The following is a 14258-nucleotide window of genomic DNA, read 5'->3' on the forward strand; positions in this document are numbered from 1 at the left end:
CCAGCTTCACTAAGCCCCAATAGTCTTAGTCATTGCTTTGCCTTTAGTGTAGAATCAGGGGTATTGTCTACACATTAAAATGTAGATATAAGTTCTATAACTGACGGGAGAGAAAAATCTTGAAATTGACCAAGACATAACCTTGCCTGTCAATTTCCTGTGAACCTCTATGTGTATCTGCAGTTGATCAGTTTACAGAAGGCATCCTTGAGGACCTAGCATCTTAATAGCACACACACTCATCTCTAAGAAAAGTGAACTAAAACCAGGGAAGCTATTTTAAACATCAACTGAATACTCTTGGACAGTTTTCTACAGGAAACAGTCCTAAACTAACAAAGAGAATGTTCAGCTGGGTTAGCAAGGCAGACTTCTCCCGCTTTGATTTCACAGTCCTGTAATCCATACCAGATGTCAAATCCTGAGATTCCAAGTTCAGAATTTTGAACTATTGTCTCCAGTGAGATCATAAACACATTTTATAGGCCTGCTAAGTCACACACCAAAACAAATTTTTAACAAATCATTTTTTAAAGAAAAAGAAAAACAAACGAATTGAGCCAAACATGAACATACTTAAGAAATGTACCTTTGAACCACTTTACTTGAGGTGGGGGAACCCCAGAAGTTTTACATTCCATAACTGTTGTATCCCCAAGGGCCACCAAGATCTCACTCTGAATTACCACCAACTTTGGGGCTTCTGAAAAACAAACACAAACAAAAAAGTCACGCAGACTTAGATTATGCTTGCTGAATGAATCAATGAACATTATACCCATATCATGTCCCCAATTATGTTTATAAGCAGAAAGACACTCTCATACTGTGTATGTGTATATGTGTACAAATGTATATGATGAAAAGATGAATGTTGAGACCAAAACAAGGATAATGACAAAAGTATGAATAATTACTAGGAAATGAAGGCACAAACCATAGGACAGCAATTACAAGCTCTTGATGAAAATGAGGTCTATTAGGAGAATGGACTCAGAGAAATAAATCCATCCTCTAGCTACAGCACTAAAAGAACAGAACAGAGGTGTGATCAAAATAAAATGGAGTTGAAAGAGGAATCGTGTTATAATGGTCAGCTAAATTAAGACTCAAGGCTAATACAGTTACAGATGAATTAAAATCACATTCTCTACAGTGTAATCTGTAATTAATTATCTTACACACTTTTTTCCTCTGCTTTCCAGTGCCACACTATGAGTGCCCATTCCTGTAATACATTTATTTCCTTTTGTATATGGTTCATGTTTTTCTTAGTGCTTTTTGCTTTACCCCTTACCTAAATGATTCACGACCTTCCTGACTTCAACTCCTAATGTCATGCCCCTGCTAATGCCCTCCAAAGGTCCCTGCTGCCTTTGAAGAGTTCAGCTTTCAAAGCCCATAAACCATTTCCCTTTTTAACTTCACCTGCAGTATACTTGCTGGCTTATCACTGGCTGGAGAGATCCACTTGGGAGCCCCAAATACAGCCCTCCTTCATTCATTCTCTCGTTTTTGCTTTTGGCAATCTTCCCCAAACTCTCCTTTGCCATGGTGGCTCTTCAAATTCCACTCATTCTTTCAGACTTAACTTAAATCCTATCTCCTTTGGGAAGTCTTTGACATTCTTCAGTCAGAATTCATCTTACCTCTGTGGACACTCGCCCCTCCCCACCCCCAGTACTTGTCTGAACTTTGTTTTACGGCCTTGTGTATCCACTCCCATATGAGCCTATGAAAAATAAGGACTATTTTGATTTTCTTTGTTTTAACAGTCTCTGGCAGAACATCTGGCACGCTCATATGCTGAATATTTTGGTTTCTCTGTGGCTAACACAAAATATACCTCTGCCATGCAGAATCCCGTTTTCATCACTGAGTCCACATCCTCATCCTTCATTACCCCTCCACCTGTTTTCCGTGAACATTTTTAAGCCAGTTATTTCTGAATTTGAGTTGACTTTCCCTTAAAGATTTCCTCTCCATGCACTTGTCTCGTGATCGCTTTTTCCAGGCTCCGACGACATGATCACCTTCATTCCTCCATCTCCTTACATGCCAATAATTGTCTATTCTTATCATGGCTTTTCTACACTTCTCTCCTCATCGCTGACAGTTTTAATGCATTACCACGTTTGGTAAGTTGAACAGGGTAAAAGGTATATTTTTCCAAATAAATTAGCCACAATTTGCCACCTGACACTGGGCACATCATTATATTTTCAGCCAATATTGGGAAGTTCAAATGAAATGCAGATATCCTTTCCAATAACAACATTGTATACATCTTAATAAATTTGCTTTAAGTTTAAAATAGAAAATGATAAATGAAACATGAAAACACTATGATACGCAATTTTGATTATAAGTAGATGAATGAAAAAGGGAAGATGAGGTGAGAAAAGGCACCGAAATTTTTATCTTGAAGTTGAAATATTACTGAAAATGAACCATGGTAGGGTATAATTCTATGAAGAGGCTAGAAATCTTTCATAAGGAAACTTCCTTGATTTCTGTTGACAAACATGTTTCCTCATTCATGAATAACATTTGATTTAATCAATATGTAAAATTAATTATAAATGACAATACAGGGTACAATTTGTCTCTAACATTAGTGATCAGAAAGGATCTTTCCATTCCTTACAAGAATATTCACCCCTTTTCCACTGCCCTGTAAACTGGTCATACTTGCCGATGTATCTGAGAGTAGAAGTTTGTTGATCTGTCCCAGCCTCATTGCTGGCCAGGCAACCATAGGTCCCTGCATCTTTGGGAACGGCATTCTTGATGAATAAAGTACCTTCTGGGGTCATCCTGTATCTTTGGATTTAAAAAGAGAGTAAAATTTAAAATGCTGCAATAGTAATATTGTATTTTAGTATCAAGACACTGTAGTGCCCTCTTCAAATGTTTTAGAATTATAGTTTTGTGTTTACTTCAGACATCATTAAGAGCATCATGCTACAAGAGAACAAGGGAAGAGGTAATAATAATAATAAAATAATAACAATAACAAAAATAACTGATATTGTTCTGTTTTTTGTGCCCAGTTGCTATGATAAAATACCCTAACCAAAAGAAATATAGGGAGAAAGGGTGTATTTTGCTTACAATTCCAGGTTATGCTTTATTATCATGGGGAAGAAAAGGTAGGAACTTGAAGTAGCTTTCCCCATCACATCCAGTCAGAAGCAGAGAGAGAATGAATGCATGGATGCCTCTTGCTTAGCTTGTTTAGTCACTCTAAGACAGTTCTAAACCCAGCTCATGAAATGGCACTGCCTACATTCACAATGGGTCTTCCCACTTCAATTAACCCAGTGATGAAAAACTTTTTCGAGGCATAACCATAGACTAGCCTGATCAAAACAATCAAGACTCTCCTCAGCTGAATTATCACTGATATCATGTATCCAGAAATGGCTTTATGCCAGAGACTGCTACAGAGGCCCCCTGTTTATTAAAACTTTCAGTTATCCCAATAAGTAAATGACCCAGATAATAATATCTTTTATAGATGTGTGAAGAGGCCACACCACATGCTCAAAATCAGAGTTACTAAATGGAAGTACTGAACCCTGCATGCAGGTAGTCTTGGCTCCTATGGTGAACTGCTCAGCAAAGGACCCATCAACATCAAAACCTGAGAGAAGTACTACTTTATGCCACTGACAGAGACTCTGATGACTCTAAGAATAGAATCTGGCTCAGCTTTCTAGAGCAAATCTAAGCTTCCTTCTCATACCAACCAGGGAAATAGAAGTCTGATGACCAAAAGTCTTGATGCTTCTGATCCCAATATCTGTTCCTTCCCGAGCCTGAAGGACTCTTTAGGAAGTATATAGTAGCAAAAAAGACTCCGTAGCGCGCTATAGTGACAGTGAAAGCAGTTATCACGAATGTCTGCAACCTGTAATGGGGTTTCTTTTGTGCTCTCCCTCCTCCCAGTTTTCTCTCTCTTTCTTTTTCCCCACTAAATTCATGACAATGCCTCACACAGATGGGTGATAACTATGTAATATTTTCCCACAGAGAAAGTTCATTATCCCATTTCAGTGCAAGTTAAATTGTAGCAAGTCAGGCTGTTAAGTTCACAGTTCAAAGGATGGGAGGATACTTGATCTTCACTCCTGAAACTAAGGATTAGTAACCTCAAACATTGTGGAGTCACTATTTGCATTTTTTGACATTTTCTAGCCTGTTTCGAAAGTGTAAAGCCATGGAGTTTCAAGTTTTAATACTAAGGGTTGGGTCTGATTCACTTGCTCCCAAATTCCACCAACCTTTCTCATTCAGTAAAAACAAGGGAGATGATACAAACCCAGTACCTGTGTGAACCCATGATAAACACCTCATTAACAGTCCAGACAATCTTCGGCTTGGGATAACCTGTTGCCGAACACATGATGGAGACCTCAGATCCTCCTGTGAAAGACTGATTCTTGGGCATCACAGTGACTTTGGGCTTTTCTGTAAATGAGAGGAAATTCCGATGGTGAGATGCGCACTTATTTTGGCATGAGGCGATGTGTGTGCTCAATGAGAAGTTGCTTATGCTTCTACTATCTACACATTATGTTCTGGAGGAGAACTCCACCACCCTCCAATAACAGCTCTGGCACTATCAGCAAAAGGATGGGACCTAAAGAAATAAAGACCAGAGAAGCCAACTTCCCTTGGAAAACAAATGAACTGATCCTGACGCCATTTCTGTCTCCACTGGTTAGCAGGAACTGTGGTGCTACCTTCCCCCCCTAGACTCTAGTTTTTATCTGCTGTTCAAAAACTTCCCATTAAACTTGTTTGCAAGTGAATTCCTCAACTGGAGCTTTCAGCTCTTCTCAAAGAGTGAAAGCAGCTTTTGAGACACAACGAGCTCTGATTCTGCTGTTAACTTGGTTTGCGCCTCTCTTTCTCTTTCTATCTATAAATTATATCTCTGCTGAAGTCAAGGAGCATGTCTTTCATTCAGTGCATCTCCCATGATCTTCCATGGAATTTGACATTGTATAGTCTGCAATGGGTTAGATTGAAAATACACTTAACACAGTTGATGGAATAAAAACCGTTCTTCGATCATCATAACTGCCAACCCCTCTTACGATCTGGCTGTAGTGGTCATGTGACTCATGCATGCAAACCCACAAGACCTCAATATAACAACAAATGGCAATGACTCAAAGTAGCTAATGTTTTCCATTTGTATGGACAGAAAAACACTTTTGAAAATGAAACATGAAGCGTACACTTTACTGTCAAAACATAACCAGGATGTTGACACAGCCCCTCTGCTGCTACCTGTTTTCTATGTCCGTATGTTAGGCAGTATGAACGCACCTCCAAAGAAGGTGCTACCAAAGAAACTGTAAACACCTCGCCTGGGAAATCCTCCAGTTGACTGAGTAAAAGGAAAGAAACCCTCTTTCGAAGCCCTTGAAGCAGGACAATTCCATCAGCTCTAAGAAAAAGAAGTTGATTCAGTGGAGATTTGCTTCTGCTGTTGCTCAGGTACACAGACCAGGAATTGTGCTAACATGGGTAGATTTATGAACGAGTGGCTTTCTCTCTCCTCATTCTATCTCATTGTTTTTTTGTTTTTTTTTTTTTACTCTAGATGAAATGAAGCAATTGAATTAACAACCTAGTTCTATGGTGTTATTATTCTACTGCATGTTAATGTGGGCAAACTGTGGCTTCCGTTCACTGAGAGAAATCCGTTTCCGGAAGCCCTGTCCACTCGAGGGAGGCAGCAGTGAAGCAGCTACACAAGCCAAAAACCTAATTAGCGCTTAATTGCTAGCAGCTTACAATCACCCTTCTCTCTCTTTTTTTTTTTTTTCTTTTCCCTGTTTACATTGCAGTTTTCGAACTAGGATCTTGTCTTTGAAGTCAATGTTTGAAGGCTTTTTCCGGTCTTGCAGACTTGGTTGATAGCCTCATTATTCCACAGATTCTTCACAGTGACCATAGGGATAAAGAAATGCATGAGGTCAAGGGCAGACTGGCCACAGCCAGTAAGTTCACATTGTGATTCCATCTGGACTCCATCAGTTCTGAAAGGCTGAGGGACCGCACATGGCATTAGGGTTGTCACTGACAAGCTTCGGGGGATGAGAAGAGAAAGAGGAGCAATTCTTTTCCTTTCCTTTTCTTTTTGCAATTTAGTGGATACTCACATTTATACAGTTCCACCTTTCTAAAATAAAATGTTTCTCATGACTAGCCCGTGTTAACATGGGCCTGCTGCAGAGCTTCAGGCTGCTCTCAACATTGTCAAAGCTTGGTGCCTTGCAATGGAGTCTGCCAGAATTGGCCTGGCCTGTATCCCAGCAAGAATCCCACTGGTAGGCTCTGTGGTTCGGATATCAAAGTAAAAATAAATGTCAGTTGCTCAAACCAGGATGCAGAGAGTGAAGAGGTTGTTGAGCAAATAAAGCCTGGATGTAGGGCGATACCCGGGGTCATGAAATAAATCTGCGTGTAACATACAGATGGGATGACATCATCCTGCCAGAGGTGAGAAATTCACCATTGCCCCGGGAAGACTATCCCTACTCATGATAAGAAAATCAGAAAGGGCAGGAGCAAACACAGGGGGCCAAAACTGGCTACCCACCAAGTAACAGTTGAATCAAGATGGTCAAAATGAGTCAGCCTCTAATTAGGTTAATAAGGACATAATGCCTCTTGTTATTGTGGCTTGAATTGTTAATTTTTTCAATGCACAGGAGAAGAATTCCCATGTTAGTAAAGTGGAGAGTCAGGGCAAGAGTATGACAAAGAAGAATCATAATGTAACTCTTCAGTGCAATGACCTATTTACCTACAAACAAATCCAATCCATGTCTCCTTATGTGTGACATTAACCCCATTTTAATGGGGGAAATATGTTAAAGTTGAATTTATAAGCCAAAGTCCAGTTTTAGGACCTGAGAGCAAGTCGTTTGTTTTCATTATCATTTCACTGCCCTCACCAACTTTCCTACTGCCAGGCCACCCATCAGTTCCTTCATCATCCACGGCAGCACACTATAAGCCCAAGCAATGCGAGCATGATGTGGCGGGAGAAGGAAACACTGATATTTTATTTCTAAGTTAGAACAAAACCAAAACATACATTTAAAAAAAACATTTTCTCACCAATGATTCAAAATAATTAAATATATACACATTTGATACATTCAATCAGTTTTAGGTCTTGGTTGCCTTTATGACCTATTGAAGCCATTTATAAATGCCCATAAAAACAACATCATTCTACCTAGTGGGATCAGCAAATTAAAAACAAATCTCATCCCTTGGACCTTGGAAATTGCCAGGATCATCCTTGCACTAGGAGGTGTCTGTCCTAATGGCTGCAAATGGTTTGTTGTTCTTGAGGCACTGGTTGGAAAATTTTAAAAAACACACCTAAGGACTTTCTCTTCAAGGAGAGACAAATTAATCAGATAAGCTAATGCTTTTAAACTTAGCAACTATTTACAATATTTACTGCCATGGGTATACATAGGGCACTTTGGTAAATTTCTGTATGTTGTCATTTGGTTTCACTCAGCATTCATTTATTGAGAGCCTATTATGTTTCAAACAGTATTATCAAAGATCTCATAAATATGAACAGACTGTTTTGGTTTTCGGCTGAATTTCTTTCTAGTCAATTTACTGAAGTAGAAGGGCTGGATTAATTTTGTGTGTATTATGTGCAAAATGCTGAAATCTAGGTTTACTGCACATATGAAAAAACCAAAGCTCAGAATATTTTAATAATTTGCCCAAAGTCTTCGAAAGGCAGAGCTAGGAGTAAACTTAGGTCTTGCTGACTCCATGTTTCTACACTTTAATAGAAATAATGATATTACCTACTGCAGAGCGTTACGTCGGGACAGCTACATTTGTATATATAAAACAGAGCAATTCCTGGCACCTAGTAGATGCTAGGGAACTGTGGCCTTAAATGTTAATCTTGTTATTTGGCAAAGTACAACAAAATAAGTAACACAGAATTTTAAATACCTCTGTGCATGTATAGTGTAGCCATTATCCTTATATTCTATTTAGATTATCCAACTATTTATAAATAATGCTTATTACTTCTTATAAAACTCAGTTTTGAGTCTAGATACTTAAAATTTATTATTGTTTGAAATAAAAAAATATTTTTCTGATTTCCTGACAGGGAAAAATATGCTAATACCTATGTCACCTGGTACATGTTAAAAAATTGCTGATGCAATGAGCATGTGCTTTTGCTTGTGTAAATTTCATATTCAGTGAAGTAATTCTGGTCCTCAGAGATTTACCTCATCAATCATCTTGGGAAGTATTTTTCTTTTTATTTCACTATTGTCTCTGGTGGCATGGCCTAATTAATGACAGATATCCACCCTTCCATGAGATCTCAGAAACATGCAAATCCACCTAATGTTCCTTACAGGAACAGCATGGAGGAGAGCTGAAGGCTTTATGTGGTCCTCTGGCCTCCACGTGGCAGCATGTGGCGCTCCAGCTGTAACTACCCACTGAATCTGTGCAGAAAAAAAGCAGGCCTCCTGTGTTATTCTTCAGCAGCAAGCATCTTTATGGGTTGTGGGGCGGCGGGGGAGAGCTAAGAGGCTCCCTATTCTTGCTGCCTCAAAAAGTGGGGGACTGTTTCAAACAAGACTTTGAAACTAACATCATACATATAAATATAGCTCATCACTTATTCTAACTTATAAATCTCACCAGCATAAGCATTTGTAAGACTAACAGCAACTGAATCATATTAAACATTTTTTTAAAAATCACTTTAGCCTTGTGTAAAACTTCACAAAAGTCGCATGTTATATTTTCTCAGTTGGGGTGAACTAATTACTTAAAAATAACAGCTTCATAAATATTTGTTAAAGAATTAGCAGAATTATAGTATAAGTTTGGGTTTTAAATGTAAGCATGCTGGCATGTATTACAACTGGAAAAGAAAATACTTACAGAATGAAATCTAAACCTGGGAATGTGACTCAAAGAAGCCACTGCAAGCTAAGGAAACATGAACGGTCAGGTGAGAGAAACAAGAGATTTGCTGAATATCTACATTCACGCAAACCATTCAACTGACTTATGTTTCAGAAAATATAGCTGATTTGTTGTGTTCCTGAATCTAGTTTTTATTGTGGGTAATATGATATTCTCACGAACAGTGCTGCATGGGAAACTGGAAAATGTTTAGCATTGAATTCCTGAATCTGATTTTTACTGTATTATACAATTGTAAAATGAATTTTCAGAACTTGTTCTTTCTTCTAAACAACTGTATTTGTCATGGAGAAAGCTAGCTTCAAAACATTACATAATGACTGCCATTGATTGAGTTTCCTGAAAAGTGTTATTGGTAGCTGCAGCCCAGCCTGACAAACATTTATTTACCTACTGATTTAGGTCATTCACTTTCTTCGGAACATGTTGACATTGTTCTCAAATGAATTACTTCCATTTCTGATTAGAGAAAAAATTCCTCCCAGTGCTGGCGCTGACTTGTATGCACAAAGCTTGCACAATGAAAATGACATAATCTCAGTAAGTACAACTTGTAAGAGAAAAGGGCTTACTCCCTGAACTTCCCCTAATTCTGCAGCTAGGACAAATGGCAGAGGAGTGAATTTCAATATTTCAAAGTTCTCTCTTGCCTACTAGAGAAGTCCCATAAGTGGCCAGGAATTCTTTCCAAAGAACAGAGGATGACAACTGAAAGCAATCAATCAACCATACAAACCAAACAAGCCATAGCAACAAAATTGGAAATCAGTTTCCCAAAGAAGCCGGTACACTGAAATCTCAAAAATAAGCATTTCCAGGCTTGCACAGCAGTGCATACCTGTAGTGCCAGTACTCAAAAGATGGAGACAGGAGAATTGCAGATTTGAAGCCAGTTTGGGCAATATAGCAAGACTTTGTCTCAAAAACAAAAACAAACAAAACACAAAGTAGACTTTCCAAATGTGCTTTATCAATAGAAATATAAAGACCTGGGTTATAGCCTCTCCCAGATGGAAATTATTTCCTAAATGATAATAATACATTTGAGTCATGGCTTTTTAATGGGACAGATGAATTACGTTTCCTGAAACCTCTTTGCTGTGTCTGACTTTATTGTCTCTACAAAGAGTATCATCCATGCTGTCCAATATGGTAGCCACGAATCCCCCCACCCTACCCCCACCAACTCCTCCTCAAACTCACAACATCTTTCTCTAATTATTATCATTACAGTTACATACAGATAAAAAAATAAATACAATTAACTGTGTGCAGTGTTGCTTGCATGTACACATTTTTAAGGCTGACCACTTGATTTTGGGTAATCAACTAGGAGGTTCATTCCTAGGGAAGACTAATTTTCCCAGCTACTAGTCAGAGGGAAGACGGCTAATTTATAGATTTACCGGTAGGTGGCGGACTGGCAACAAACCACACAGGCAAGGAGCTAGACAGAGATCAAAATCCACTTTGACAAATTGATGATGAATTTGGCTCCCCTCCCCAAATTAAAAAGTCCACACTCAAATGGAATATGTTCGTGAAATCATCTGTTAAAAGAAGAGTGGTAGTTTTAGGGACATTCAATGATAAAGACTATATTCCATGTTAATCATAGAATCTTAATAGCAAAAAAATCTACAAATTACACAAAACTCTACATTTTATATTATCCAATGTTAACATATTTTGTTTACTTCTTTGATATTAATTTTAACTAATGCTTAGCAATCATTTACATGTTAATGTTTCCACTTAATACTATTTTTTTTCCTAACAAAATAAATCACTTATTTAGGCATTGTTTGGGACTGATCATTAAAAATATGTCAAGATAAAAAAATGATGAATAAGGATGACTGAATTTTAAGAAAATATACTCTCACTTGTAAAGTCTTCAAGTAAGTGGTGGCTATCAACGACTACAAGGTCTTTTCTTTAATGGTCTTTCTCTAAATCACAGAATTTTCAAATAAGGCAGAAAGTACAAAGCTGAGACTTGTTTTTTTCATTTGGCTTTTAAAGAGCAGCAAATAAAAAATGCACGCCATTGTTTTGAGTCATATTAGGCTAAGAGGATTTTCAAAGGTGTCTGGTATCTCTAAACCTACTCTTGGTTACACCTTTAACTAATCAAAAGTCGGTTAGCACATAAAAAGGAATCATAAAACACATAAGAATCATAGCACTGGATACGGCTCCATAGGACTTAGAATGTAACAGCCAATTTTGTTGGTGGCCAAATTTATTTGCTACCTTCCTTAACTTATCAGGGAAGCAGTTACCATGCAGTTAAAGAGGATCTGGCACGGAAGCCCAGAACGAGGTTACAACCTCTCAGGCTGTCACTTCATCCCTCCCTTATTCCCTTTATCACAATCACAACTTTCACCCTTCCTTTATATTCCGATAGAGTAGACCATGCCTGGAAACTTTTCCTTCCTTCTCTAGCTTAATCTAGACGGCATCACTTAGCTGGTTTTTTTCCTCAAGGTGCCTTGTCATTTTACTGAGGCATTCCATAAACTCTCAAACCTAAGTGATTTCTCCCATTCTATAAGAAAAGGGTTACTGCTAGATGTGGGGAAGAGAGGCAAGGTGGGTCTCTGTAAATTCAAGCCAGCCAGGTCTGTGGAGCAAGGCCCTATCTCCAAAATGCATAAATACATCAATTAAGTGAGCAAATAAATAAGGCTACAGAAGACGGAGGGGGAGGGGGAACCACGCCACCATGAGGGTCTCTTTCTGCATTGCATTGGGCACTCCCTCAGCGGGCTCACATTTCTGTGTTCATCCTCCCATGACTAGGCACCTTTCTCCACTTGGAAAGGTTTTCTGACCACTTGGTGAAAGGTGACTTCCTTCCCAGGAAATTCCACGAGCATCCTCTCCTGGAGGAAGCCCTTCTTAATCTACCCAGCATTCCAAGATAAGGCTTTAAGGTGCCTTGATGTAGTCGCACTATTGTAAGTATGTGTTTTAATTCCTCTATTACATTGTGCTCACTGCTTTTGCTGTTGCTTTTGGTTTAACTGTGCGTACCTCCAAGTGATCTACAACTCAGTATGCCACCAGCTTGCATTATGGGCTTTTGGAGGAATGAAATGTTTTCTTCCTGTATACATTTACACCATGGGTACATTGACAGATAGTTAACTCTTGGTAAATAAATTTATGAATAAATAAACATACAAATAGATAACCTAACAAAATGGGTCACTAACTCATTTTAACCAGAGTTTTAAAACAAAGCATTCATACACTTCTGCATTGCTTCATGTGAATAAAAGTTTACCAGCTACAAAATAAGGCTGACACAGGGTGGCGTGGCTCAGCACGAATTAAGAGCCCGACATGATGATCTGGCTGCTCTGCTCTCTCACGAGGCAGGTGTCTTCACCCCAAGTCTTTTCTGTGTGGCATCAGCTCTAATATAGTCCTTATTTATAACAGCCAAATATCAATCACCCTTCCTCCCCACAAAAAGAGCAAACATCTTACCATTTTTCAGTTGGACAGTTAAGACATTGGTCAATACTGGGAAACCCTGGGATTAAATAATTTCTGTACACGTGACCTAAATACCTTTTATACTCATACGAGGTACGTCCCTAAACATTCTGCTTCTCATGCATTCTTTCCACGCACATGCAGTGAGTTCATTGCTATCCTGTAAACTCCAGGCCACCCTCCTCTTCCAAACTTTGCTCTCGGTATTTCTCCTGCTAGGCCATCCCTGGGTTGTATTTGTAAGAGGAAGAAAACAACCTCCACCCCTGACTCTCACTCAATTCATCATAACACTCTGACATCATGTATAAGAAACACTCCCCCTTTCACCCTCATACACATGGAGCCAATTCAACTCTGTTCAGTTTAAAGGCCCTGTCCTTCAACACTGCCCATTTTAGATTATTTCCGAGAAACAAGATACAAATCCCAGGTTAATGCAAGCCTCCTTCTCAAGTTCAGTTAATTTGGTAGAGAACCTCACAGAACTGGAGAAACAGTTTACATGCTGACAGGTGGGCACACAGGAATCTAGAGGCCATGCTCAGGAGCCTCTCAAAGCTCTTAATCTAATCGCTCAAGTATCTTTCCTTAATAAAATAGCAAATTCAGAGTTTTTCATCTTTATTGGTATTACTAAATCAATGGTTGTGAAATACCTTCCAACACTTAGTCAGTTGGTCAGAAGTACAGGAGGCTTTGGCAGTTGATTTGCATCTGAAGTGAGCGCATTCTCTGAGAATGAGCCTGTGTATCCAATGCTAACCTGAATTGGTGTCAGATGCTGATGTCCAAAGACCTGGAGATTCAGTTGCTGGGAATAGAAAAACTCAGGTATTCAGTGTCAGAAGTGCTGTGAATGGACACAGACCACGATAAAGAGTCTGCAAGGATTAGGTGGTACAGTTTCCCCGGCACTTTTCCAGCTTTTAATTAGCAGTTCTGTCCTTTAGTGAGTTGGCATGCTTTCTGATTCCTCATCTGCTCCATTTCTTCTGAGTAGTCACTATACTGAAAAAGAAGTAGCACTCTCCTAGCTAGAGCATTCATTCCATCATCTAACCTCCACAACATCTGGATATCCTTTCTGCTAGCTCTCTCATTGGGTTTGTGTTAATGCTCATTTTCACATGGTCCCTCCTTGCTGAAAATTCAAATGCTCATTGTTTACAGCTTCTTTAAGACAATATTTTTTTATATACTTGAATATCTACTAAGCTATCCAAATCCTCTTTGCTTTACAATCTAAATAAATCTACTTTTTAAGTTTTTCCTTATAAGTGCTATTTAAAGACATCTTAATATTTCTGTCTTTTAAGTTTTAGAGAGAGATAATTCCTTCCATCCTGAATTGAAGTTCGCTGACATCTTTGCAGAGCACAGACGCCTCAGATGAAAGGCGACAGCACGGGGAGCATATGCTAGCCATTGCCATTGGGTTTCATGGAGTTGTAATGTGCTGAAACAGAAACATGATCTATGGAGGCGGTAGACTGCAGTTAGCAGATAAATCCAATGTTAAGCTTTCATTACAAGAAAGCTAATGTAGTTATCTACTGAAATGCTGCATTTGCTCCTTTTGTTAGATTTCACTTCCAACTTAGAAAGGATTTAAGGCAGTTCAGTCAGTAATTTAGTCACACAAAATTCTGCAACTTTAAATTTTCAACTATAAATCTGTTCATTGAATTGTTTCATGGCACCCTTATAAACAATTCTCCATTAAGGAC

The 14258-nt window shown here is 38.7% G+C and overlaps 1 protein-coding gene across 1 annotated transcript in view; it reads right to left on the minus strand.

The window, feature by feature from the left end:
• The window catches only part of Hmcn1 (hemicentin 1), a 450870-nt gene that overhangs the window by 232922 nt on the left and 203690 nt on the right, over positions 1-14258 (minus strand). Inside the window, exons 12-14 of the mRNA XM_060364433.1 lie at positions 4332-4473; positions 2696-2823; positions 590-703 (exon numbers count right to left, since the gene is read on the minus strand). Of these exons, the coding sequence (XP_060220416.1) occupies positions 590-703; positions 2696-2823; positions 4332-4473 (384 nt within the window). The remainder of the gene's footprint in view (positions 1-589; positions 704-2695; positions 2824-4331; positions 4474-14258) is intronic.

Source organism: Meriones unguiculatus, chromosome 11, assembly GCF_030254825.1.
Source record: "Meriones unguiculatus strain TT.TT164.6M chromosome 11, Bangor_MerUng_6.1, whole genome shotgun sequence".
Taxonomy (NCBI): Eukaryota; Metazoa; Chordata; class Mammalia; order Rodentia; family Muridae; genus Meriones; species Meriones unguiculatus.